The sequence below is a fragment of the Scomber scombrus genome, chromosome 4 (assembly GCF_963691925.1).
Source record: "Scomber scombrus chromosome 4, fScoSco1.1, whole genome shotgun sequence".
NCBI lineage: Eukaryota > Metazoa > Chordata > Actinopteri > Scombriformes > Scombridae > Scomber > Scomber scombrus.
The window spans coordinates 16,859,482-16,885,626 of NC_084973.1; the positions used below are offsets into that span (position 1 = coordinate 16,859,482).

The following is a 26,145-nucleotide window of genomic DNA, read 5'->3' on the forward strand; positions in this document are numbered from 1 at the left end:
GTGGAGGAAATGTCCTGCGGTGTGTTATCTATGGCAAAAGTCTCTCAGAGGTGTAAACACAGTGTAAAGTTAATTCAGAATCAAAATCAGAATCAAATTTATTGTCATTATACAGGTAGTACAACATAGAGGCAATGCCTTAAAGTGCACATGAAAACATACATAAACCGCATTCAGTCCATTCACACATACAATTGTACAGTTGAATAAAACCTGAGTAAAAACAGTGTAATAATATAAATAATAAATAAATGAATATTGAGGTTGCAGCAACAGAGGGTTAGTACATGTTTGTGTTCAGCAAGGTTATGGCTTTGGGGGAAGAAGCTGTTTTTGAGTCTGTTTGTCCTTGATTTGATACATCTGTATCACCTCCCCGAGGGCAGGAGGTCAAACAGTTGGTGACTGGGGTGTGTAGTGTCCATGGTGATAATTCTCGCCCTGTTCAGGCATTGTGTGTTGTAAATGTCACTCATGGAGGGGAGAGGGCGGCCAATGATTTTCTGAGCCGACTTTACCACCCTTTGCAGCCTTTTCCTGTCTGCCTCAGTGCAGCTGCCGTACCACACTGATATGCAGTATGTCAGCAGGCTCTCGATGCAGCATCTGTAGAAGGTATCCAGCAGCTTACCATCCAGATTGTTCCTCCTGAGCACCTTCCCCAGCATGCCAATCTGGGCCTGTAGCTTTCCTGGGGTTCACTGCCCTGAGCGCCCTTCTCACATCATGCTACACAACAGTGAGGGGGGGCTGGGCCTGGTGCAGGCTGCGATGGAGAGGCTGTGTGCTGTTGTGTCTCGAAGCATGCAAAAAAGCTGTTCAGCTCCTCTGCTAGTGACACACTTGGGTTACTGGATGTCACCTCATGGCCTCTGTAGTTGGTGATGCTCTGTATGCCCTGCCATACCTGTTGTGGGTTGTTGTCCGAGAGGTGGCTCTCTAGCTTCCTCTTGTAGTCTGCCTTAGCATCTTTTATATTCTTTTAATTGAAAGTTATTTAAACATTTTAGAAGCAGCAATCACATCCACATGACACAACAGCAACATTTAGACATGAGTAATGTCTTTACAGGTCACTGGAAATGCAAGATAGAACGGTATGGGCATAGAACGGTAAGATAATCTGTGTGTTCAATATTACACTCTCAAGAGTATTTGATGGCATCATTGCAGTACTTTCCAGAGTAAATCTGATCTGCAATCTGTAACGTGGTTTCAAAATTCTGCGTTTATCAGTGATAAACATAAGATGGCAGTTGGCCTCCTACAATAAACGTATATTGTGGTACAGGGTGCCCTACAACTGGAAAATAGATTTTGTGGATGATAGATTTTTGTGGACGATAAAGCCACAAAAGCGTCATCCACCACCCAAAAAAAATAAATATAAGCACAGCGAATGCTAGTCTAGGGGCATTAACTCTGCAGCAAACAAACAAAAAGCAACCATGTCTCTGGGTAAAGGTAAGCCACTTTTAAAAGAAAGTTATATCATTTTGTATTATTCTTTAGTCTAAAAAGAGTGAAGAAATTAAGAAAATCTGTTGAAGTGACTCTCAGCGTCTCTGTGTAATAACAATTACAAAAATAAGTATGTTTTCACTTCAGGAATTACTGAAAATATGTGAATTGGACATTTAACTTTGTTACCAACGCATTGCTTCCTAATGGTGGCTGCCTGAAAAGTTTGAATGCAAGCTCATTAAAATGTGAGCTTTATAGCAACAATGTCATCATTATTCTCTGTCAGTATAAAAAGTGTTCTCTGTTGTGTTGACTCCAGCCAGGATGGAACATGCTTCTGGTCGACGTGTTGTGCAGATGACCGCATCATATTTTTTGATGTATCATTTTTTTGTAGAGCTCTTGCTTTCCTCTATTGTGATGATGCACATCTCCTTTGTGACCTCCATACCATTTGGATCTTGTAATAAAATAAGGGAAGCAATGGTGTTACCACGGTGTAATTTATGGCAAGCAGAAAAGGCTTATGTAAGTAAACACATCATACTTGAAAATTTAATTTCATATAATATGTATTCATAAGTAAAAGCCAATTAATGTGATATAACAGTTCGAAAATAGATGGCAGCCTACGATCTGACGTGGATCAATGACTTTGACCTCCTCTCTCTAGGTTGAGCACATCTTTAACAGTCAACCACCGGTGAAATACAGTTCAGGCAGTTTACAGCCCATTGAGGGAATAAATGTGACCATGAAATGCGATGATGCTGAAGATATCCAGGCCTCCTTCTGCTCCATCTCTGACTACCTGAACAACCATCTCCCGGATATCGTCAAGAGTCTGGCTCTGAATCACAATGAGGAAATCATCAAGAACACCAATGTGTTTTATCAACACTTCAATGCGGTTCTTCGGCGGATGGTCATGAGTCAGCAAACAAGATGTTACCACAGAAATGTCACAACTTCAGACGACTATGAAAGGAAAGTCATCGGCCTCAAAATCCTTTACTTCACCAGGCGATGGGTGAAGAGCTTCTTAGGCACAGAAGCCTTCTGTGGCTAAAAAAAACTAACAAGAAAAAAACTGCTTTTGACAACTATTTATTTATTTACTTATGTATTTATTTATTTATTTGTCTTTTATTTAAGGGTTTCTACATTTATTTATACAATTTCAAGTATTTATTTTTATTTATATTAAATTATGTTCTTCCTAATTGTTTCTTCCATTCTGAGATATTATACTTTCACATAAACCAGCAATAATTAAAAAAATCCCTTTCAAACCACTTACAGTAGCTTTCTTTTAAAACTTGGATTCTGTCAATGTTTATTATTTTACTGCAAGAACACAAGATGTGAGGTATGTTTGAGTAAATGAATAAAACTGGACGACAAAATATAATCCAGAGCAAATATTTGATATAAAAATGACTTGTTATCGATGCAATGTAAAAGGAAACAACTCATATTGTTTGGAACAAAATTCAAGCAGTTCAAGTCCAATGAATAGCTTGAAATGGTACAAAGGTAAGTGGTGAACTGCCAGAGGTTAAAAAAAAGGTAGGTTACCCAAAACTGAAAATTATACAAAAACCCTTAAAAATGTAGGTCTTTCCTACAGAGAAATTGCGAAGAAAGTCAAGGTGTCAGTGAGTACAGTTTTACTCAGAAACTGGGTGAAACTCTGAAAGGAAGAGGTCTGGCAGACCCAAAGCCACAACAGAGTCAGAAGACAAGTTTCTGAGAATTAACAGCTCATGTGATAGGCGGCTCACAGGACAACAGCTTCAAGCACAGCTTCATTGTGGTCGTAGTAAGTAAGTCTCAGTTTCAGCTGTGAAGAGAAGACTACGAGCTGCAGGTTTGACAGGTCGAGAGAAAGCCATTGCTAAGACGTCAGAATAAGAAGAAGAGGCTTGCCTGGGCCATGAAACACCACCAATGGACTACTGAAGACTGGAAGAAGGTGTTATGGACTGATGAATCAACATTTAAAATATTCTGTTCATCACGCAGGAGTTTTGTACGCCGTCGAGTAGGCAAAAGGATGGTTCCTCAGTGTAAGACATTAACTGTCAAACATGGAGGAGGAAGCATGATGGTCTGAGGCTGTTCTTCTGGATCCAGGGTCGGCTACCACAGCATTCTGCAGCGCCATGCAGAACCCTCTGGTATGGTTCATCCTACAGCAAGATAATGACCCAAAACACAAGTCCAAGCTATGCCAGAACTACCTTAGGAAAAAAGACCATGATGGTAAGCTTGAAAACATTTTTTCAATAGAAATTGGGGTGTTCTAAAACTTTTGACCGGTAGTGTATATTAAATGATGTTCTTCTTCATTGTTTCTTCCATTCAGAGATATTATACTTTTCACATAAACCAGCAGTAATTAAAACAATCCCTTTCAAACCACTTACAGTAGCTTTCTTTTAAAACTTGGATTCTGTCAATGTTTATTATTTTACTGCAAGAACACAAGATGTGAGGTATGTTTGAGTAAATTAATAAAACTGGACAAAATATAATCCAGAGCAAATATTTGATATAAAAATGACTTGTTATCGATGCAATGTAAAAGGAAACAACTCATATTGTTTGGGAAAAAATCATATTATTTTGTTGTCGAACTTGTGATTTGTGCAAAGTAAGTCAACATTTACATTTACCAGAAACAAACATTATGTTTGTTGTTATTTAAAATTGATAGTGTCTTCATCTGCGGGGGGAAAAGGAAATTATGGATGATTTGTACTAATACATTTATATTAATGTGAGCTCATAGAAAGTGGAGGCACCTGTACACATTTTCATATTTACATTGTCAAAACTACTACTTATGATGGTTTATTATGTTTACTAAATCATCATATAGCCAAATACTATTTTGGCCATATTGACACCATGAGTAAATACACACAGCAGTAATTTATTTTTCTTATGCAGGCAATATGAGTTATCACAAAAGATAAAATCATATGAAGCCGCCTAAGTGTTGGATTTTGACACCTATTTGAGTTGTGAAGATTTAATCAGATTTATGATTTACGGGACGTGTAGGTTTAAGTCACACATTGCTAAGAGGGGACCTCCAAAATGATTCTGTGACAGCTACGTAGCTCACCCACAGGGAAATAATAGAACTGATATTATCTTGGGAGTCCTCAAATAAAAGTGACCCTTGAAACATGGATCAGAGAAAGGGTCACATCAGACAGCCTGTTGCAGACTAAAAGAACTAAAAGAAAACGCCCAGCTGTCATGGATTGTCTTGCTGGTAAGTATTCTTCTGTGGGCTAAATTAGCACACAACACTAAAACTTTATACAGTGATGTCTGCTGCTCTGGCCTCTCATCTCTGTCATCTCTCTCTCTGTCTCACTCTCTCTCTCAATTTCAAATTCAAATTCAACTAAGCTTTATTGATACCTATATTACCAAACAGCACAGAAAATTCTTAAAATTGACAGATGATTGGAAATAAATAATATATGCAATTATCAAAACTAAAATACTAAAATACAATATGTTTTCAGATGTAATCATTCAAATATTTACAGGAGATTCTCTTTCTCTCTTAGCAATGGCAATGGCTCTCTCTCTCTCTCTCTCTCTGTCCTAATCTAATTCATCTCCCCTGTATGGTTACCTCCCTTCATGTCACTGCTGTAGTCCTCCTCTTTTTGTGCCTGCCCATTGCACAAGCAGCCTGCAGATCTAAAAGAAGCAGTGTGTTAAATGAATCCAGACAGGAGTTGCTCGACGAGACAACAAGGGCAGTGAGAAACTTGGTAAGCTTTCCGGCGCTTCATTAAATCTATTTATTAATGATTAGCTCATTAGATCAGGAGGGAAAAGTTTGCATTTAGTGCTCTCTAAAATCTTTTTTAATGCTTTGATTGTTGATTAGTCGAGGGTACTTTTTGGGGAGGAATTAGTTTATGATTATTTATCTTTTACACAATCTGGGTCTGGTTTTACTTTGCCACTTTAGGGAGCATCATCATTTTTACAGTCAGGATTTTGGCTTTTTAATGGTGCTCTTGAGTCACCCAGGTGCCTTCATTGGTGGAAGACTTATTTAGATCATTTACTTGAGTAAAAGTAGCATATGCACACCAGAGACTTAATTACAATTAACAGTGCTGCAATCATAGTGTATTTTATTAAAAGTGCAGACGAGTTAGTGACAAAATGTCCTTAAACATCAAAAGTGAAATCAAGCTTGAATCATTCTATTATTTGATCATTATTATTTATGCATTAACAAGTAATGAAGGCAGCACAGACTCTTTTCCAAAAGACTCTATTCAGGAAGGCTTTTTCATCTTAACACTTATTATATATGTTATTTATCCTGCAGCACTTCATTATGAATGAAAAGTGTGGTACAAATGAAATGTATTATTACTTATTATTTGGTTAGGGTGGAGTTCATTGACTCATATTTTATAAAGCAATGACGTTTTGTTTATAAAATCTGACTTTACAAAGTAACCACAAATGGAGTAAAGTATATCATAACATGGAAACACTCAACCTAAGTAAATGTAGCTACTGTACACCATTACTCATTGATGTGGACACCTACTGATCAAGTCTCTGTCCTGCAGACTACATCTAGAGAGATCCCTGAAACCTCGTCCTGCCTTCCCCTGAACACCACGGAGCTGGTCGGGCCAGAGCGGCAGCCCCTCACCGCCTACCAGCTCTCATCCTTCCGTTGCCTCATGCTGAAGGTGTCCAAGCTGAACCTGCAGCTGAAGGATGATCTGAAGTTAATCAGCCAGATGATGTGGGATATGGAGAACGTGATCGGCGGCTCCAAAGCCAAACAAGACTGCAATATTCCCCCATCTGAGCAGGACATGTGCAGCTATGAGTATGCCAAGCGTCTCCTGCAGCTTCTGGAACAACAGCTCAGCAAAGCAGAGTTTTAATTTCAGTGGATGTTGTATTCACTGGTTTCACACATTTTGTAGTAAGTTATTTTTAAAAAAACCCAACACATTACTGTAACCCAGTTTTACATGGGTGAGAGAATTGGGTGAGAGTGGAAGATACTTTAGAGTACAATAATTATCAGTATCTGAGAAGCAAGTGATATTAATTATTAGTAGGGGTGTGGAGGAATCTAGTGCAGCTATGGAAGCCTAATGATGCAAAAAGTAAAATGAGTCACACTACCAAATTATAACACAATTTATAGGTTGTTCTACTTGTGTATTTATGTGATACAGGATTTGTGCAATTTACTTTTATTCCTGTGTTTTTTGATTAGCAATATGTTATAATTTGTGATAATTGGATTCTTTATTTAATTAATATTTATATATTAAAAATTGTTTCTACTCTTTACAATTTACTTTTTAGTATTTTTGATTGTATCTAACTTTTGTATTTAGGGTTGTTATTTCCATAAATACCAAAATTATCCAGATATAAAATATCTATATGGGGAAACCTTTTACAGTGCTGCATACTGCATATGATAATTATATATTTAGAAAGTAGAAAAAAAGTGATTCATTACATAAGAAGTCACACTTTTCATTTGTGTTCTTTTTATTATGTTTCACAACCATTTAAGGCAATCATGAAGTTTGTTGCATAAAGACATTTGGGAACTTTAGAGGAAAAAAAACACTCAGATGCAGCATAAGAAAATATCTTTACTTTTTTTAACACAAATTAAACACAACACTAAATTTGGGGGGAGCAGATCCAATCTGCAATGATATTCTGTACAACCATCCAGAACAAAACGCCTTAACAGAAAACTGCAAACAAGTTAGAAATCCAACCTGGTATGACAATAACACTTTAAAATCTGGATGAGGAAAAAACAAACAAACAACACAATCACCACACAAATGCCAAGCTGGAGTGGAACAGAGGGCTGTCTTTCATAAGTTAAATCATGTCTCAATTTTCAGTTTAAAGGGGGGAAAAAATCATAATCATAAAATCATCCTTGCTGCTGCATTCAGAGCTGGATTTTCATTATCTTACAGTAGCTGTAACATCATTTTGGGTGAATATGACCTCTGAACTTCATGCATCATCCATCACATTGGCCTATTTTAAGTCAACAATACAAATAGGCTACAAGTGTAAAATTTCTTATGACTGCCATCCCCACCTTACTTCAAATTGAGCAGTTTTACGTGCACAGGTAACTCTTAAGTGATAAAATGATTTTTATATCTTGTAGAAAAAGTAAAAAACCACCATGACGGCACACAAAACGCTGCTCATTTATCAAATAACAACTATCAATGGTTCCTTTTTCTCCCGTAAAAGTCAAAGAGTAAACTCAGTTGCGCTGCAGAACAGAAAGTAAAAACACAGGTCACAAAATCCATGTCTGACTGAGGAGTGCTGAACCATGAATTTAAAACAAAAAAGAAAAAGACAAAGACTAATCAGCCTGCAGAGATCACCGGCACTTCTTTGACCTTAAGGCTGACAAGAGTCTAATTCTCAAGCACTTGACAGATGATGTCAGTAACACAATCATATATGGCTTTTGGTCTGTTTCAGTGTATTTTCTTCTGCATCTATCACCACACACTGTAAATTAATGTAACCACCAGCAGAAAACCCCCCCCAGAAACATTAGTAAATCAAACTATGTGATGTTACAGCCAACATGTTTTCCTGCTGAGAAGGATCCTGACTTGATTTGTTATTAGCTGAATGGTAAATAAATACGCTCACCAGCGCAGCCCTGAGTGACCAACAAAGAACAGAAAATACTCCTACAGCTACTGTGCATTCAGCTAAGATCTTTTAACACCGTACATGTGAATAATCTGTACTGCTTTTTTCAGTTATGCTCCCTATGAGGGCTGTAAGTAAAATCGCTCCATGCTGCTGCGACCTGCCCAGTAGAAACCAATGTGTGTAACAACGATGACTGCTTTCTAGTACAATTTGCAGTCAAACTCACTAGAAATGGGCAGAGCAAGCCAAGAATGAAGGAAGGTGTTCGGCATGGACAGAAGGCCACCAGGAAACCACTATTGTTCACTGGCAAAAATAGCAATCACCTGAGTAAATGAGGGGTGGAAAATACAATAAAGACCACTATACTGCTAGCTATAGTCCTAAAAATCCCACATTCATCTCCTGGTGATAAAAAGCATCATGTCCGTACACTTATATACATCTGAGAGAGGACACAAAATGATCAATTACTCAATATTTCCCTTTTTCAACACAGTCGTGTTTTTGTATTATAAAAGTAATTTCAATTGAAATACATACTGTTGTTCAAAAAGCAAACAAGTGCCACCTTTCAATAAAGAATTCACAAGTTTATCACCTAGGGTTGCATTGTTGATGTCATTCCAATATAATATGATAAAAAGCTTCTAAAATCAAAGGAAGGGCTCTCAGTGTGCATCAATCCCAAAGAATCAGTGTGGAACAGAACAAATGCATGACACTCGTACATACAAAGTGAATGTAAGCCAGTTGTAGCCTGCATTTCTTTCACTTATTATCCCCGAGGAAGTTGTGGATCCGTAGAAGATGTAGCAACCTTGTTGAATAGCTATAAGGTAGAGTAGTGATATGTCATTTGGACGATTGCTGTTGGAAGGTTCATGATGATGTTGGTGCGGAGGCTCTCAGAACACCCCACCTCCTCTGCAAGCGAGGCTATGAGTCTGTGTACGTGACAGCCTGGATGGCTTCTTCAGGTAGCAGGGACGGGTCACTAAGAATGGACGTGGTTGTGCTCAGCTGACGGAGCGTACTCAGCACCACTGAAAAACAGTGAAGCACAGTTTTTTGACCATTACCTGACTGTACAACACAGCATTGTAAAGTTAACAGCTACACAGTCGGCCTGCACAGTACCTGACTCACAGTTTTTCAAGTCGATTGTAATTTTGGAGTTTAGTACAACATCTCAACTACTTGTACTGTCTGGGTGGGCAGTAGGACTTATGTGAAAGCGGCATGGACTTATTATAAAACATAACACAGCTCTTTTTCTACCCTCCTACAAGCTCCTGAATGCACCATCAAGAAAGATGTTTTAAAAATAAGCCCAGCTCTGGACCTTATTCCCATTCAATGAAAAGAAAACGAGAAACTTTACTACTTTATTGCATTAAACCTCCAGTAATTTATTTTAAATTAAGCTGATATGATGAACGTGTGAGCAAACAACCACCATCCAGCAAATACAGGGCAGCTTCAGGAATTTTTTGACATTTCTGGTCACCTGGCAAATGTAAGTTCAATATTCACTCTCCTTTTAGCTCTATTTTGTTGTCCACCAACTGCTGATGGAAATATCTGGCTATTTAGCCGCTAAATGCTTCACTAACTATTTCTGTCTGACATTGGCTGCTGAACAGGAAGCATACAGTCGGTTTACCGGAGCAGCTTCTTTGAAAATAGTTGCCTGCTAGAACCAGAATCGAGGCAGAGCCTTAAAACCAACACGATGAGTTGAAAGACAAACTGAATCCTGTGATCATTCCCTGTGATTTTGTCAATAGGAGTGATACCTTTCAAATGATACAGACATTTTCTCATTGTCATTGGAAAAAAAAGGTAGTACGTTAGTAAAAAGGTATTAAACAGCATAGTTTTAGCAGACTAGAAAAAATTTAAAAGTGGAAAAAAATAACATGGTTTTCCAGAATGCATAATGACCGTGTGTATGATGCTGAGAACAATGCCTCAGGGGAATTTGAACAACTGCCTCACAACTGATGATATGACTACAGGACACTTTGACAAATTATTTGAATTTGCAGCGACAGTGGCAGTCTCAACCTTCTAGGAACTGCTATAATTGTGACCGAAAGATAAAAGTCTTTTGACGTCAATCAACATTATCTGAGCCACCAAGTGCATCATACCAAGTCTGGAAAAACAGCGTTTTTTTTTTTTACCAAGTAGGAGATGAATAAGAAACTGGAAAGTGTTGTCGATGAAGTTCTTACCTATAAGATTGAAGGTAGGGTAATTTCATGTATTATTTTTTTTTAAAAACCAAAAAAAACAGTAGAGACTTGAATTTCCTGTCATGTCATGCTTTCGCTTATGAAAGAAGAAAAGCTAGTGAAAAGATAGTGACAGATAAGAGGGGACAGTCACTCAGGACAGAATTTCCTTCTTCTGCTATGTGTAGAGGATCCTCAACTACTGATCCTTTCTGTTGCAACCTCATAGTAAATAGGCTGATGACGTTCAACACCTGTGTGCCACCGGTGTGTGTGTGTGTTTGTACTGGATGTGTAAAAGAAAAAGTGTTTTTACTTACTGGGTCTGAGCACTGGGAGGGAACAGTGGCGATCGAACCATTGCAGTGTGGTCTGACACAGCTCTGCTCTGCTCGTTGTTAACACCATCCCGTTGAATGATTCAAAGAGAGGCTTGATAATGATGCTGAACTGGAGTGGACGACTGTCAAGGATTAGTTACACAGAGCGGGACAAAGGCATTACATAACAGCTTGAATTTTGAACTCTAGGCTAACTGACTGAACACATGGCTACTAAAACATTGCTGATTGCAGGAGTTGCTCTGTGTGTAGACAAATGCGAGATATTCTGCTTCTACTTTATATATATAATTTGTCAGATAACCAACAGTGTGACTGGTAAAATTCTCACAGTGGAAAATTAGTTTTATGTTCATGTTTAAATCCTTTAGGCATTGTGGCAAGTGAATTGTTTGAATAAGTCTGTCTTTACAGTCTGAACTAACAGTAGCTTGACTTTACTTGAGAGCAGAGGGAAAGCTTTAAAAATGCTTCAGTTGTGTAGCTTCTGCTTTCTATGAAGTCTAATGACAGGATGTTATTATGCTTCAGTCCTATCTTAATGTGCTGATCAGAGACACATCCCACATCAAAGAAGGATGTTTATGCAATACTCTGTACTATTACTATGCAGGATGCTGTGTAAAGCTGCAGTTGTAAAATGCATCCTGTCAGCATATTGACATGTGATAAGCATCCAACTCAAGGATCTGTCACTCAGCCTGTATCTTTAACAACAAAGCCACTTGTGTTGTTTTAACACTGACGCTGTTTTCAGTCAAAGCTCTTGCATTGAAGGATACGATCCAGAACTTCCAGTTCTGGAGAGTGCGGCTCTTGATATATTCATTGAACTTCTCTTGCATGTGATCAAAGCGATGCCGTGTGCTGGGCACTCCTGTTGCAGGCAGCTGTTCCTGACACAGGCTGTGATTAAACAGTGACAGAAAAAAGAAACAGTTGAGATATAATGCAGCAAGTGTCTGTGCATCTTCTGTGTATCAGCAGAGTGATAAGAGAATATAGTGTGTTGCCGTACTTTATGGAGGTGTTGAGCTCCTCTATCTCTTCTCGCAGTCTCTTGACCTCTTCCTGCATCTGCTGCCTTTCCTGCTGGAGCTTCCCAATGTGCTCTACTGTCTTCTGTAATGTGACTGCATTACTGATCTAAATGCACATGGATATGAAATATAAGGGGAATGTTTTGAACAAAAAAAGCAATAAATAGTGATGTTTTATGAAGAAACACTGGTAGGCAGACTTACATTTGATTGGGACTTAAGTGTGGGAACCAGGTTGCAGAGTGTTTTAAAGCCAATGTTTATGTTTGATCGTCTCTTCTGCTCAGCAGATATGTGCGTTGATCTCCGGCTCTGTTACACAACAGTGGTGGAAATATTACATGTCATAAGTTATCACATTTGGGGGTTTACATTTGTCCAGGCATTAATTTGATCTGTCATATTTAAACCTTTCTTGTAGCTTTCTGTTTACACTCATCTGCCAGTTTAGTATGTACACCTGGGGGGTATTCCAGAAAGCGGGTTATGTGAAAACTCAGAGTAAGTTAACCCTGAAATGAGGGAAAGTCTGTGTTATCCGTTCCAGAAAGAGAGGTAACTGAAACTCAGAGTCAGTCACCATAGTAACAGAACTTACTTTGTTTATTAGCCTTCGTCAATTATGAATAAAAATCGAAGTGAGGTACAATCATGGCCAAGCAAATTGTGCCTTACTTTTCTGAATTATGTTTTTGTATTTCATTTTTAGCTGCTTCCAATTATGTAACACCACTTTTTCACCTGTATGCTACAATTTTAAGTGAGGAATGTTAAGTCAGTGTAGAAGTGCATTCAAACCTTAGCACTGACTCGGGCAGCAATTTTCTCCCATGCTGCTTCTCTTTCCTTAGCGTCTGCAGCTGTGTTACTTTTAGTGAAATATATGATCATATTCGCCACAAGCCTGCAGGAGGATCGCCACTTCCAGTGAGGTGACGTAACTCGATCTTTTTTTCTCTTTTTCAGATCAGCTGTTCTGGAACTGGGTACTCAGAGTAAGTCAACTCAGAATTCAGGGTTAGACTCAGAGTTTGCTGAGCCTCCTTTCTGGAATACCCCCCTGTTCAACTGTTTGTTTACACAAATATTTAACCAGCCAATCATGTGGCAGCAACTCATGGCATCTAGGCATGTAGACATGGTCAAGACGATCTTCCGAAGTTGAAATCAAGCAACAAAATGGGGAAGAAGGGGGATTTAAGTGACTTTGAACGTGGCCTGTTTGTTGATGCCAGATGGACTGGTTTGAATATTTCAGAAACTGATGATCTACTGGGATTTTCAAGCACATCATATGTAGGGCTTACAGAGAATGGTCCAAAAAAAGAGAACATTTAAAGTGGCAGTTCTCTGGGCGAAAATGCTTTGTTGATGGCAGGCGTCAAAGGTGAATGGCCAACTGGTTTTGTAAACATGAAAATGACATCACTGTGCTGAAATGGCCTCCACAGCCAGCAAATCTCAATCCATTAGAGCAGTGACTCCGGGGGGGAGGGGGGTGTCAAAGATCCACTGGGGTTCGTGAGGTCCTCTTGATTTTAAGGGGTGTAATAATTTTAATGTGTTAAATATATCACGAGGATAAGGATGTGTGTAATGTGAACATCCCTCCTGCAGTAGGCTATACACTGAGGTTAGCTAGCAACGTAAACAGGGAGCTGATGGAGAAATGTGAAGCATAAGAGAGAAGAGGCAGCAGGCCTGCAGTCATCCTTGTGTGTGCAGCGCAGCAGAGAGACTAACAAGTGGAGAGTTGACACAACAAGTAAACTCGTTACGTTGCTGTAAGGGCAATAAGAGCTTTGTGAGTAAAAAAGCCAAGAATAGTCATTTATTAATTTATCAGTGAAATCCGCGCAAATTATGGGCAGACTCATAATGATGAAAATTATTGCGGTAAAGAGTTTGATAAAATGAATGATAGATCATAATAGGAAACAGAAAAATGAGAATGATAATGGCCACTGATCTCACAGCTGCTGTTGAGACACAAGAGCCAGTAACTGACAAAAATGCCACTCCTAAGTTCAGTAACTATCAAATGGCTTCCACCTTCTTATAATGCCGTTCTTTTGATCTTTAATTCTGTCACAGATATAACATAATATATAGCCTACTCAACTCAACTAAAATGTATTTATAAACTACATTTAAAATTGGATTTAAAAATAGGCAGTATAACCAATATATGTTTTGATTTCTGCATCCAGTCTCTCTGGGATAACATCTGCTATCACACCAAAGTTTACAATGGTAAAAATATGGGTCCCTCAAGAAAAAGTTTGGGAACCACTGTATTAGAGCACCTTTGGGATGTGTTGGAACAAGAGATTCACAGCCAACAAATCTGGAGCAGCTGCTTGATGCTATCATATCAATATGGACCAACATCTCTGGGGAATGCTTCCAGCACCTTGTTGAATCAAATCCAAGAATAATTAAAGCAGTTTTGAAGGCAAAGGAGGATCCAACCTCGTATTAGCAAGGTGTACCGAAATAAGGTGGCAGATGAGCGTATATGCCTCATGTATAGCATGTATAAAAAAAAGAAATGGAGTGATGTTAAACAGTATGAACACACGCACGCACACGCACAGACACAAACCTGATTTTGCTCATTCTTTACCAGAGGTGTACTACTGCTGCTGATCAGTGACTGGGGACTAGGAACTTGATCTAATGCACACGGTGACCCTTGACTCGATCCTGACTGATTGTGACCTGAGGAGGAAAAACAAAAACATGTGAAGAAGTGGTGGATTTTGTAGTAATGAGGCTCCATCTAGGTAGTGTGAACTCTCACCGACGCTCGAGGAGGGTTTCTGGTTTTTGCGCTTTTCTTTGGGGACAATCGGCTGGGGAGACTTCTGCGTCTGAGACATGACGTGAAATCCAGAAGACTGACACAAGAAAAAAGAAAAAAAAGGTTTTAAAGATCGACTGACTCTTGACCTGAGGTTTGCAGCAAGAAGTTTAATTTCTTGTCTTTTAATTTCTCATATTAAAACAAAAAAAGAACTAGAACTGCAACAATTACTTAATTAAACTATTTTGATAATCTATTAATCATTTGGAATCATTTTTTTAAGAAAATAATTTCACATTGTCTTTCGTATTTTAAAGTAAACTAAACATCTTTGGATTGTGGACTGTTGGATGTGATAAAATAAGACATTTGAGGAGGTCATCTTGGCCTTTGGGAAGCAGTAATTGACATATTTCACCATTTTATGAAATGTTATCAATCAATCAACTAATGGATTAAATAAGAAGATAATCAACAGATTAATTGATAATGAAAATAATCATAGTTAGCTGCAGCCCTAAAAACAACTTATACTTACGTTGAAATCTAAAAGTTGCTGTGATGTAATTTTCTACTTGCAGTTTGGTTATTTCAAGACCCACTATGGCTGAAAGACTGTATGTAAGAAGAAGAGACACTGGCTGAGCTGAGAACATACCCCTGCCAGATGCGGAGTTATCACCATTCTGTTCGGGCCCACTTCTGCTTTTATCGCCGTTGGTGTAACTATCACAGCATTACCATGACCTGGGAAAGGGGCTGAGAAGGTGAACATTGACAGTGAGGGGCAGCATTCGGAGTTTGATGTGCATCCATGTGTGAGTTGTCATGTTTGACACATCAGCCACGTCTTCAGTGCGATTTCTTCCTCTTTGGTTTTCATTTATGAAGCGAATAAGCTCAGTGGGAAACTCTGACATGATTCATCTTTAGGACCAGGTCAAAAATTGCACTCTGTAACATCTTGAGGCCAGGTTATATGAGATTTACAAAGATAAGATGTTATGGTAACATTTAGGTAGAATATTCAACCAATTGTTGTAGATTGTGTCAACCTAACATTAGCTTTATGCTATATAAAAGAAGTAGTATAATAACTGTTTTGAGGTTCAGAAATACGGACATTTTAACTCACTAACTTGTTGAACAAAATTAAATATTGTATTTAATGAAGAAAAAAACCTTAAAAGCACAATAAGAGCATTTCTATTAGAAATCTTCATTGCTGTGTTTGCCACATACATCAGCACTAGTATAAGCTACAGTGACTCAGATGTGTGTGTTTGTCCTCAACATCTTGGGAAATCAGCTTGACTATTTGACTTGTATATAAGAAAGGCTTGAGTGCTATCTTGTGGTAAAAAGTGACACAGCTCCACTGCAAGGTCAAAAGGTGTTAAATGCACAATAAAAAAAAAAGGAGAAAAAAAGCTGAATCAATAGTTTGATGTGGAAAACAGAAACAACAGACCTGTGAGGATGAGGTGGGAGGAGGAGACGGGGTTAGCAGGAGCAATCCTTTGCATAGGGCGGTTTTTGTTGGCACTGGATGTCTGAAAGGGGCGAGGCAGGACAAACGTCTGAGGGTGCTGGACAGAGCTGGCAGGCAGTGGAGCTAAGGACTGGAGTTGGGACGGAGGAGGTGGAGGAGGCTGTGCGGATATGGAGTTATAATCTGAGCCGTGGGTGAAGGTGGTGGCAGCAGAGCTGGGTGTGACAATGGAGGATGCTGTGTGTGTGATCACAGATGGTGCTACAGTCTCATCCAGAGCTGCTGTGTTGTCCAAGGGTGAGGGAACCATGGGTGCTGCTGAGACCATGTTCTGACCTGGGAGGCACTGTGCCAGCGGATCATGGGATAATGTCTGAGGGACTGAGGAAACTACTGCTTGATCACTGGCCGCCACGTGCCCAGAAAACAGAGGCATGTAGTTTTGTACATAGGCAGCATCACCACCACCACCACCTGTTCCACTGTTTTGACTGGCCATGGGAGAGGGGATGGGCAAGGGGCCAGGAGGGGAGATGTGGTTGCTTGTGAGCTGCATGGAAGACATTAACTGGGCCTGCTGAGGGATGACAAAGGAAAAGGGAACAAACTCACTTAGTCCTTTCTTTCTTCTGGTGGAAAATGGACCATTAACAGCGGAGAGGCAGTTCTACATAAGTTTATATTAGCTGGAAATTCTTCAAAATAATTTATTCATCAGCAATAACGATTAAAAAGATGGATACACTATTCCTTCAAATATGGCTGCCCAATGTGGATTAATTGGACATTGATTAAAACTTATTTTACAAAAGAAACCAACTTGCACACATGAAAAAACACGTTTTCCTAATGTGACTCTTTAATGAATGTGACAAAACTGTGAACATGTTTATCTAACTAGCTGCATATCTGTTCTCTTTTTATAGTCTTTCCATTCAACAGATACAACGTGCATTTCTTTTTAGAATATGTCTGCATAGTTTTCAAGAGGTTTTATAGAATAAAAACGACATTGTTACAACTCATACAGAAGATAATGATGCAGTTTCAACTGAAGCAAACAGAGGAGGTCACACCACTCCTGTTCTTCAGTTCCTGTAATGGCTTCCAGTGAAATGAAGTACAGATTTAATAAGATTTTAAAGTGTAAATATCTCCCCATAATTAAGATAACATGGTGCCAAAATATTTCCTAATGAGGGCTCCAAAATAAACAATTTGTACCTACTAGTCTGTCGAGGACTATGTCCTGTGTTTATGGACTTAGAAGAAACTCTGAAACACACTTTCAGCAAAACGTGGCTCAATTAATTACTTCTGGATGAGGTTGATAGAGGAAGACAATGTGAAACAGAAGAGGAATATTTAACCGTATTATGAGTGTTTGATTTTGAAAAGGATATCGCTTCAATGTTAAGCAAGTTTGAGCAGCAAGGTGCTATGCAAATATAGTTTAGTAATATTATTTTATGTAAAAAAAAAAAAATTGTGTAACTACATTTAGACAGAAAGATGGTAGATGATGTGGTGGAAATCCTCACAACTGACAAAAGAAAAAAAGATGAGTCTTAAATCTCTGGAAAACAACAAACTCTCCGCATGGTGGTGTGTGTTAGGGGCTGAGCCTGAGCTCGGTGTTTACCTGTGACTGAGAGCTGCTGCTGGGTAGAGGGGTGACAGATGATGCAGTGGGGGAAACAGAGGGGAAGACGGGCTGACGGAGGCTGTGAAATAAGTCTGAAACAAGAGTCTCTATGTTAGCTAGAGGTTAGTATAAACCACACTACTGTTGTGTTAGGCACAAGCCAACAGCTGTAGCAGAGTTACTAGAACATGTGGGCTTGACTCCCGTAACATGTGCACCATTAGTGTGTGTGCAGTGCTACTGCAGCTACTGGTGATGCCTTACTGTTACCTTGCAGTGGATCAAATGAGTCCATGAAGTCCAGGTTGGGTTGTAAGGGGATGAGTCCTGGTTGGATCATGTCTGCGTTCCCTGCATGAGCTGTGGAAGGTAAAGAGGCAGAAGTAGGGATGGCAGGGGGAAGACATGCGAGCATTTTGACAGATATATGACAGTGAATCAGCTTCCAGCATAGCTGAAGATTCATACACAACAGAAAAGTAAGATTTCAATTAAAAAACATTATTAGATCAAGCTTTAAGTGAGTGGAAAATACTTAATTAAAATGTGTCTACTGATTTCATAAAATAGACAGCCAATGATTTTCTCACCAATCTCCCTCGGATTGGGCCAGGGTATGGGCTGGTGCGAGGCCAATGTGGAGAACAATGTGTCTGAAAACTCAGACATCAGAACGTCCATGTCAAAGAGGGGGTCCATCTCCATAGGGGCGGGTGTTTCATTATGTCTACGAGGCACGCGGCGTGCAACAATCTCTTCATCCTGATAAAAGGAGACACGGAGCATGTCTGGAGAGACTTCCCCAAACAGCGATAACTGCTCCTCTGGCCCCTTTGAGTGTTCAAAATGCAAGCAACCAAGCCAGTTAATGACATAAAATGCATGCAGTTTTGAGTACAGCCAACATGGGATGGCAATAAACTCAAATGATGGCAGCAAAACCAAAACTTGAATGATATGACAACACATGCACTAGTCTTACTAAAACACCTTATTAATATTTATTATGTGTCTGTCAGTTAGAAACTAAATTAGATGCAAGCGGTCAAAAATCAAGTTAAAAAGTGTTAATAGAGTGAATGTTGGCATGAGCTGAGTCCATTTGAATCAACATCTGATTGATTATCAGAAGTTGATAGTAATGTTGACACTAACAGCACTATGGTGGGTTGAGCATGATGCATTTTCACTTTGTTTACCTTAAGCAAGCTTGAGAGGTCATCATCCTTGTGCTTCTGTAACTGCAAAATAGTGAATAACATATTATATGATCAAACGAACAGGGTACATCTTAGAAATGTGCAGTATAAAACATATTTATGAAATAATGCACTATACTCTACCCTTTTCTTAAAGTATGTCCTCCACTTATGATATTCTCTTATGACAATTTCAATTCTTCTTTTCCAGCATTTTCCCTCTGTGGCAACAGCCTGCAGAAGAAGGAAGGGAAATGTGAAATACACCAAAGTCGAACAAAGACGCACAGAAGGCCAAAAGAAAGAAACGAGGGAAACTTAATCATTTGATGACCAAACATGTGTCTGATACCTCTTTCAGACAGCAGACGAGTATGCGTATAACGTAACTCGAACACATGTTGAGAGTGCTTCTCACTGTTAGCAGAGACTTCAGCGTGCAGTGATAAACCTACAATGACTGAATAATTACCAGATAAAAGTAAAGTTTCATCTTCACCTCTCTGTCTGTACATCTGCACACTCTTTCCATCGCTCACGCATGTGCACTTTCTTTTCTCTCTCACATTTTTCTTCAGATGTTAAAGAAAGACAAGTAAATCTGATGGATAAGAGCTGTTTAATCTTTTCTAGTAAAGGTGTGGACTGGTTGGTTAAACTACATTTAAACACTGCTATCATTTAATTGGTTTCAAATCCAGGCAGCAGCGGTAGATCACCAAAGCGAAGCAGTGTCTGACCTGCGTCTGTACAGGTGTTGGACCTGTGTCACTGTGTCGGTCTAAATGTCGTATCAGAAACTGGACATAAAAAATGATTCATGGTAGGAGTTTGGTTACAAGAGAGACAACAAAAACTCAGTGTTTCTGTTTTCAAATCCACATAATGATGGTATTTTTCTATGTTTACCTCAGCAGGACGATTAACGTCTGAGTCGATATGTCCATCGAGGGGGGTCACAAAATGACAAACAGGATTCTCCCTTTTCTCCACATCTAAGAATAAAAAAAACCTCAAAGTCATTCACACTTAAATTAAAAAAAAAATACAATAAAACAAAATACAATTTTTTTCATACATGACATTTACAACACAAACATTGCTTTTTTTTTTTTTTTTTTTTTTTTAAATTTTTTATAAAGGTGATTTATTTCACTTTTGTTGTCTTACTTTTGCAAATCCTACAGTAGATATTCAATTGTTTCCATCACGTCTACAGACTACAACAATGTGAATGGCTTTAGGTGAGCGGTCGTAACTCAGCTCATAGCTCGTGGAAAGCTTGACCCAGTTTGTGTGACATGAATGAAAAATACCATCAGTCACTGTCACAAAACTGCTTATGGCATGTAAACAATCATTTACTACTGCTGCAAGTGACCAGCACTGTGCCAGTATGTGCCTGGTCCTGAAGAAGGGAAGATGTAGGTGGACAAGGTAGTGTTAAATTGGAGTCACGCTAAACAAACTACTAAACAACACAGCTTACACTCTGAGAATATGGATATCAAACAAAGGACAGCATGGGACTCTTACACTGCATATACCAGGCTCTCCATATGGCGTTGTTGAGGCGGATCTTGTCTCTCCAAAGCAGCTTTAGCCCTTTGAAGTTTTTCCATTTGGGAGATACCAACTTGCCACTGAAAAGACAATAAAACGGTGAAACAATTTCAAATGAGAAACAAGTCAGATACATGTAGATCAAATTGATCCTGGAGACCGTGCCATCAGTGTGTGTGAGTGGGTGACTGTTAGCATGTAGTGCAAAGAGTTTTGGGTGGTTGGAGGACTAGAAAGGTGCTATATATAAATGCAGTCAATTTACCATCATAGTGATCTTCTTTGCATTATCAGCAGAAGGAGTCTGTTGCTGACATCCTTACTCGTTTAGGATCAAAAACTGATTCCATACCCAGCTACAATGTAAGCTAACTCCTCTAACACATTAAAGAGACCTGCTCCCAACACTAGAGTAATTCAGGATGATTGATGTATGGAGGGAGCTCCACTCAACAGAAAGACAGTACACATTTTATTCAGCAAGTCACAGAGTGCACTCAAGAATTGACTATCTTTTCACTCAGAGAGACACAGACTCAAGGAATGCAGTATAGGGATTCGAGATGTCTCTGACCATTCGCCTATTTATCTAACCCTGCAGCTAGACAATAAAAAGAAAAACACGTTTTGGCGACTTAATACAAGTATCTTGAATGATAACAAATGTAAGAACTATGTACAGAAGGAATTTAAAGATTACATGGATAACAACAATAATGGGGAAGTATCGCCAAGTGTTTTGTGGGATGCTGCTAAATCAGTGATCAGAGGAAAGCTTATTGCCTACACATCACATAAGAAAAAGGAAAGAGATAAAAAGCTGTCTGATCTACAAGAAAAAAATGAAAGTGTTAGAGAGGGAACATGTTGAAGGGAAGGATCCCCACATCCTAAATAAAATCAACACCTCTCACTGTAACACGACACCATTTCTATTTTATTATCAATTATTTGGCCAAGCTTTAATAACACGTGTTTAAAATGTCACCTTGATTTTGACATACTAACACAAACTGATACCAAGTCTTAATTGTACAAATTATATATAAATACAAATGACATAAAAGTATAAATAATAAAAAATTAACTATTTTTGCTCAGAATAAGTTTGTTTTATTTTACTGACTGAATTGGTGAGATCCCTTGACATGAGGAGAGGCAATTCTATCCTGAAAAAATAAGTTTATACAACACATAATATAACCAAAAAAGGGAAAACAAAAAGGTACAGGTCACCTTGATCAACGTGGGCACATCAAGAAATACAGTAAGCAAGGAAAACAAGAAGGAGCCGGTCAAGGTCAATCTCAAGTCAAATAACATACCATTGAAAAACACACACCTGTCCTGCTACATGTGAAACAAGGCGACATCAGAGGAATGGATAATTATGACCATCAAGGGGGAAGTCTAATCTTTCTTCCCACTCTGTTGTGGTCAGGTCATGTTTATCACAATCCAAAGGGGTTAGCTCACAGTTTCTCCTCTTTCCATCTTTCCTGTCTTCTTTACAGTCTGTCCTTCCTGTCTTTTGCTGTTTTTTCCCCTGTGCTTACTTTCTGAATGTGTAAGCTGTTTAAAGGACTAGATAGGTAGTTTTATAGGGGAAACAAATAAATACAATCAGTTCTCCACTCTGGATGAATGACAACAGCAGTAACTGATAGTAGTACTTTCCTGTTCTATTATAAGGCTCTTGGATCAGTCCAAGTTGGTGCCATTTGCAAAGTCAGAGGGAATCCTCTGAGCAGCTGGCTCCCCACCAACGCTACAGTGACACTTCAGCTGTAAACAGAGAACCACAGGGAATGTGAGCCCAGCATGGTTTGTTTCAGCCTGCCTCTTGATGTCTGGCTAGCATCAACAGCAAACTTGCACCTTTTGGTTCATAGCTTAACAATTACAATCCTTTTAAATCTGTCTAAACATATCAATATGTGTAAGTGCATTATGAAGTAAGTGAATGTAGGTGATGGGGGACAAAATCTACAGTCCTCCTTCCATGCAAAAATCTATTTAAATGTTTACATGAAACTTCAGTCATCCAAATTAGTCAAATCAATTAAATATATTTAAATGTTTTAGTGCTAGAGTCCCTCTTTTTGTTACTATACTTTCACTGCAGCAGAACGGGGAAACACTGTCCGTATGACTCAGAGAAGGATTTTTTTTTTTTACTAAAAGACTGCAAATGTGGAAGATAGTCACTTTATTTGACTAACTCAGATGGCTGAAGACTCATATTAGCTCCAGATGTGCTTTTAAATCCCTTTTTGCTTGGTGGCTTTAATTACATTATGAAGGCATCATTTAATGTTCAGTATGAACAGTGAGTGGATATGATCACCTGACTGTTGTTTTAAGAAAATTTTGAACTTACCCTTTACGAGTGGTATAGTCTGGAGAATACAAGACATTTATACCATAAATAGGATAATGGTGGCATGTTAGGTGGTGACATTATGTTGAACTATGGGCCATGTGTAGTGCTGAAACTTCCAGATCTACAGAATTAATCAAATCCAACTATGATTTTTTTAAAGTTAAAACTGCACAGTATTTCTTGTTTCTCTCTGTTTTACATAAAGAATAAATACTTTGTTAATGCTGTTGTGTAGCCCATTAAGTAAAAGTTTTGAAAACATTTCTTTGAGCGTTGGTAATTTGACATTTATTTTGACAAATAAGTAAATCCAGTGGATCCAATAATTTGGTCCAGTGGATTTGATAATTTGATAATCATTCAGATATCCCGAGTCTCAGAAATAATGAAGTGTAAATATGGGAAATGGAATATATGACAGCTCTTTTACAAACACTCATGTTCTGAAAACGGCTGGTCTAGAGAAAGAAAGATATCACTACACCCATCTGCTCTCACCCTTCACCTTCACTCAGAGATGAAGTCAGCGGATATCCAGGGAACAAGAACTCATTGTCAACCTGTAGAATGTATTTACATATTTATTTGCTAAGGAATCAACCTGCACCCACCCTGTCATTAACCACAGACCTGCTCTACCACCTGACCTACAGCGGCTCAGCAAGAATATTATGTCATCTATGTATCATGGCCGTGTTTTTCAAAAGTTACTGAACAAGCCTGGAGCGATGTTCCCTCAACACACAAAACGTATTCATCACTCAAGAATGAAAGAAAGAACGGTGTCAGATCTGCCTGTTAAATTTTCAGGCTTGCACAGACCATGGCAGATTCGACAAGTTAAAGCACTCCTTGTTGGGTGGTTTATGTTGGCTCAGTACCACTGAAAGATTACTGTTTGTTGTCCCTGATTTCTGATTGAGATTTTTCCACTCCAGCTCAGAACAAAGAGCTTGTATTCAAGGGCAGTGACAATGTGATGTGAGTTCATCTGGTCCTCCTGTCCTCAGAGCTCATAATGTCTCAATAGAGTACCACATGAACAAGTTTCAAAGTGCTTCACAAAGCAGCAAAATGCACATATCACAAAGTAATTGGCATTTAAAAGAGAAAAAATAAAAACAATTTAATGAAACCACGGGGGAAATACTGTACTTTTAAACCTGTTTCCAACCTTTTTGTGAGTTATGAGTAGTTTGCAGTTCCACAAATGGTGTGAAGATTAGACAAAGGTCCAAAATAATGAACAGAGGTCTGTAAAGCTGCAACTAACAATCATTTTCATTATCGATTAATCTGTTGATTATTTACTTGATTATCTGATTGGTTGTTTGGTCTATAAAGTGTAAGAAAAAGGTTTCCCAAAGCTCAAGATGACATGTCGTGTTTTTTTCTGATCAACAGTCATCAACACAAACATGTTCAGTTTACGTTCAAAGACGACTAAAGAAACCAGCAAAATATTCACATTTGAGAAGCTGGAATTTAAAACAAAAAGAATCAAAATGATTAATTGATTATCAAAATAGTTGGCTTGATTAGTCGATTAATTGTAGTGGCTCTAAAGATTTCTGAAGCAGAAATGCCCCAACCCCTAGGTTAGTAACCACTGGACCAAACTTTAGATAAAGTAGTTATAATTAAAACCAATTTGTACAGCTGCAACAGCAAAATGCTGCTTTTACATTGATTATTAACAGCATGTATGTATCATATGTAATAAAGACAGGGCCCCTTTTGATCATACTTATAAATACAGCACTTGACTTGTAATATAGTGTTATTACTGTGTTGATAGTTGAGTTTAAGTACAGGGGATAGGGACTACTTCTTCAACCACTAACACTAAACAAATCATACATGTGATAAAGCAGGAAGTCGCATGGAGAGCAGACTCGTGACTCTAATTTCACAGCAGTTTGTCCCATTTCTGACACTAATGATCTGAATAGACAGTATCGATTCTGTAGAATAGATTTGGCTATTGAACAAAGGGAAGAGATAAAGTGAAAAATGAAGGGGGGCTGTGAGGTGTGTTAACCTGTAACTTACCTGTACGCGAGGGTCATGCACTCAAAGAGTTTGGTCAATGAAGCATCGATGGAGAAGTGCGACATGCTCGCCTTGCCAAAATGATAAGTTTGACATGTCTGCTTATTGACGGTGTCGAAGTCGTAGCCTTTCTTCGGGGGGTGCTCGATGTGGGGCGACGACACCATGAAATGTCCGCTGTGTATGATCTGAGTCTCCAGCCCGTCCGTCCTCCTCGGACCCAGGTGAGGCTCCTCCGTGTCAGAGTCGTCGTCATGCCCCTGCTTTATGCTCGCCGGTGGGCGACGGTATTTTGGCCGAAAAGACATCTCCCCGGTCGTTAACTCAGCAGACGAGTAGCTAATGTTAGCCAGCGAGCTAGGACAATCAAACTGTCCCTTTCATGAGGCTTGCACAAAGACTGCTGGTTTGAGTTTGTCAGGGTGCTGCCGCGGAGTCGGAGCCCTCTGCGCACCCATCTGAAAGGGGCTGATCGTAATTAATGGCCCAAGTGTACTTGTTGTTGTCTTGTTAGGTAGTTGACGTACTCGCAGGGACCAGCTGACAAAAAAAAACTGCTGAAGCCCGTCCCAGCAAGCTGCTCTGTCCGGAGCAGGAAGTTCCTGTGTGAAAGTGTCTCTGATTGGTCAGCTGGAGCCCCACCCACCACAGGACTCAAAATAAACCTGCAGCGACAGGTCGACCCACTCTCAACATTATCATTTAACATTTAGTATATTGTCAGTTTCTTGTTTACTTGCATGCTTAAAAAAAAAAAGTTCCTCCCAGCCCACAGCAGAGCAACATGAAAGGATGAAGATATACAGTAGGATCTAAAAGTCTGAGACAACTTATTATTCTCAAATATCTAAAAAAAAAAAATTGATAAAAACATATAAATACCAAGAGGGGAAAAACAACACAGCACAGTGCATTGAGGTGCAACCGTACTGACATCTGAACTCAGTCCACACTGCTATTGATTAGCTGTCCATACAATGAAAAATATAGAAACTCAATACAGGATAAAGATGATACTGATGTAAACTATGAGAGCAAAAACTTCAGCTTCCATCAGGGGGCCAATATATTTTTGCTGGAGGGACAGATTTTGTCCACGGGCTGCTATTTGCCTACCACTAGTGTATTGTATGCAACTTGTGTATTTACCGTTTGATTTGTTCATCTACAAATATTCTGTATGTG

General features: G+C 39.0%; 1 protein-coding gene across 4 annotated transcripts; it reads right to left on the minus strand.

The window, feature by feature from the left end:
- Positions 1-7,017: 7,017 nt before the first annotated feature.
- mlxip (MLX interacting protein) lies at positions 7,018-25,577 on the minus strand. Of its 4 annotated transcripts, none has more exons than XM_062417428.1 (17): positions 24,961-25,577; positions 20,499-20,605; positions 19,872-19,957; positions 19,107-19,196; positions 18,963-19,004; positions 18,354-18,525; positions 18,034-18,123; positions 17,761-17,855; positions 16,098-16,695; positions 15,285-15,385; positions 14,624-14,720; positions 14,426-14,541; positions 12,025-12,132; positions 11,799-11,926; positions 11,563-11,686; positions 10,760-10,889; positions 7,018-9,245 (listed from the first exon to the last, which is right to left on the minus strand). In XM_062417428.1, exons 1-17 carry the CDS (start codon positions 25,266-25,268, stop codon positions 9,139-9,141), a joined length of 2,499 nt encoding a protein of 832 aa, XP_062273412.1. In that variant the 5' UTR covers positions 25,269-25,577; the 3' UTR covers positions 7,018-9,138. The 4 variants fall into 4 exon arrangements, with proteins under 4 accessions (XP_062273412.1, XP_062273409.1, XP_062273410.1 ...); XM_062417425.1 differs by having other exon boundaries at positions 16,098-16,692; positions 18,354-18,594; XM_062417426.1 differs by having other exon boundaries at positions 14,447-14,541; positions 18,354-18,594.
- Positions 25,578-26,145: the final 568 nt, after the last annotated feature.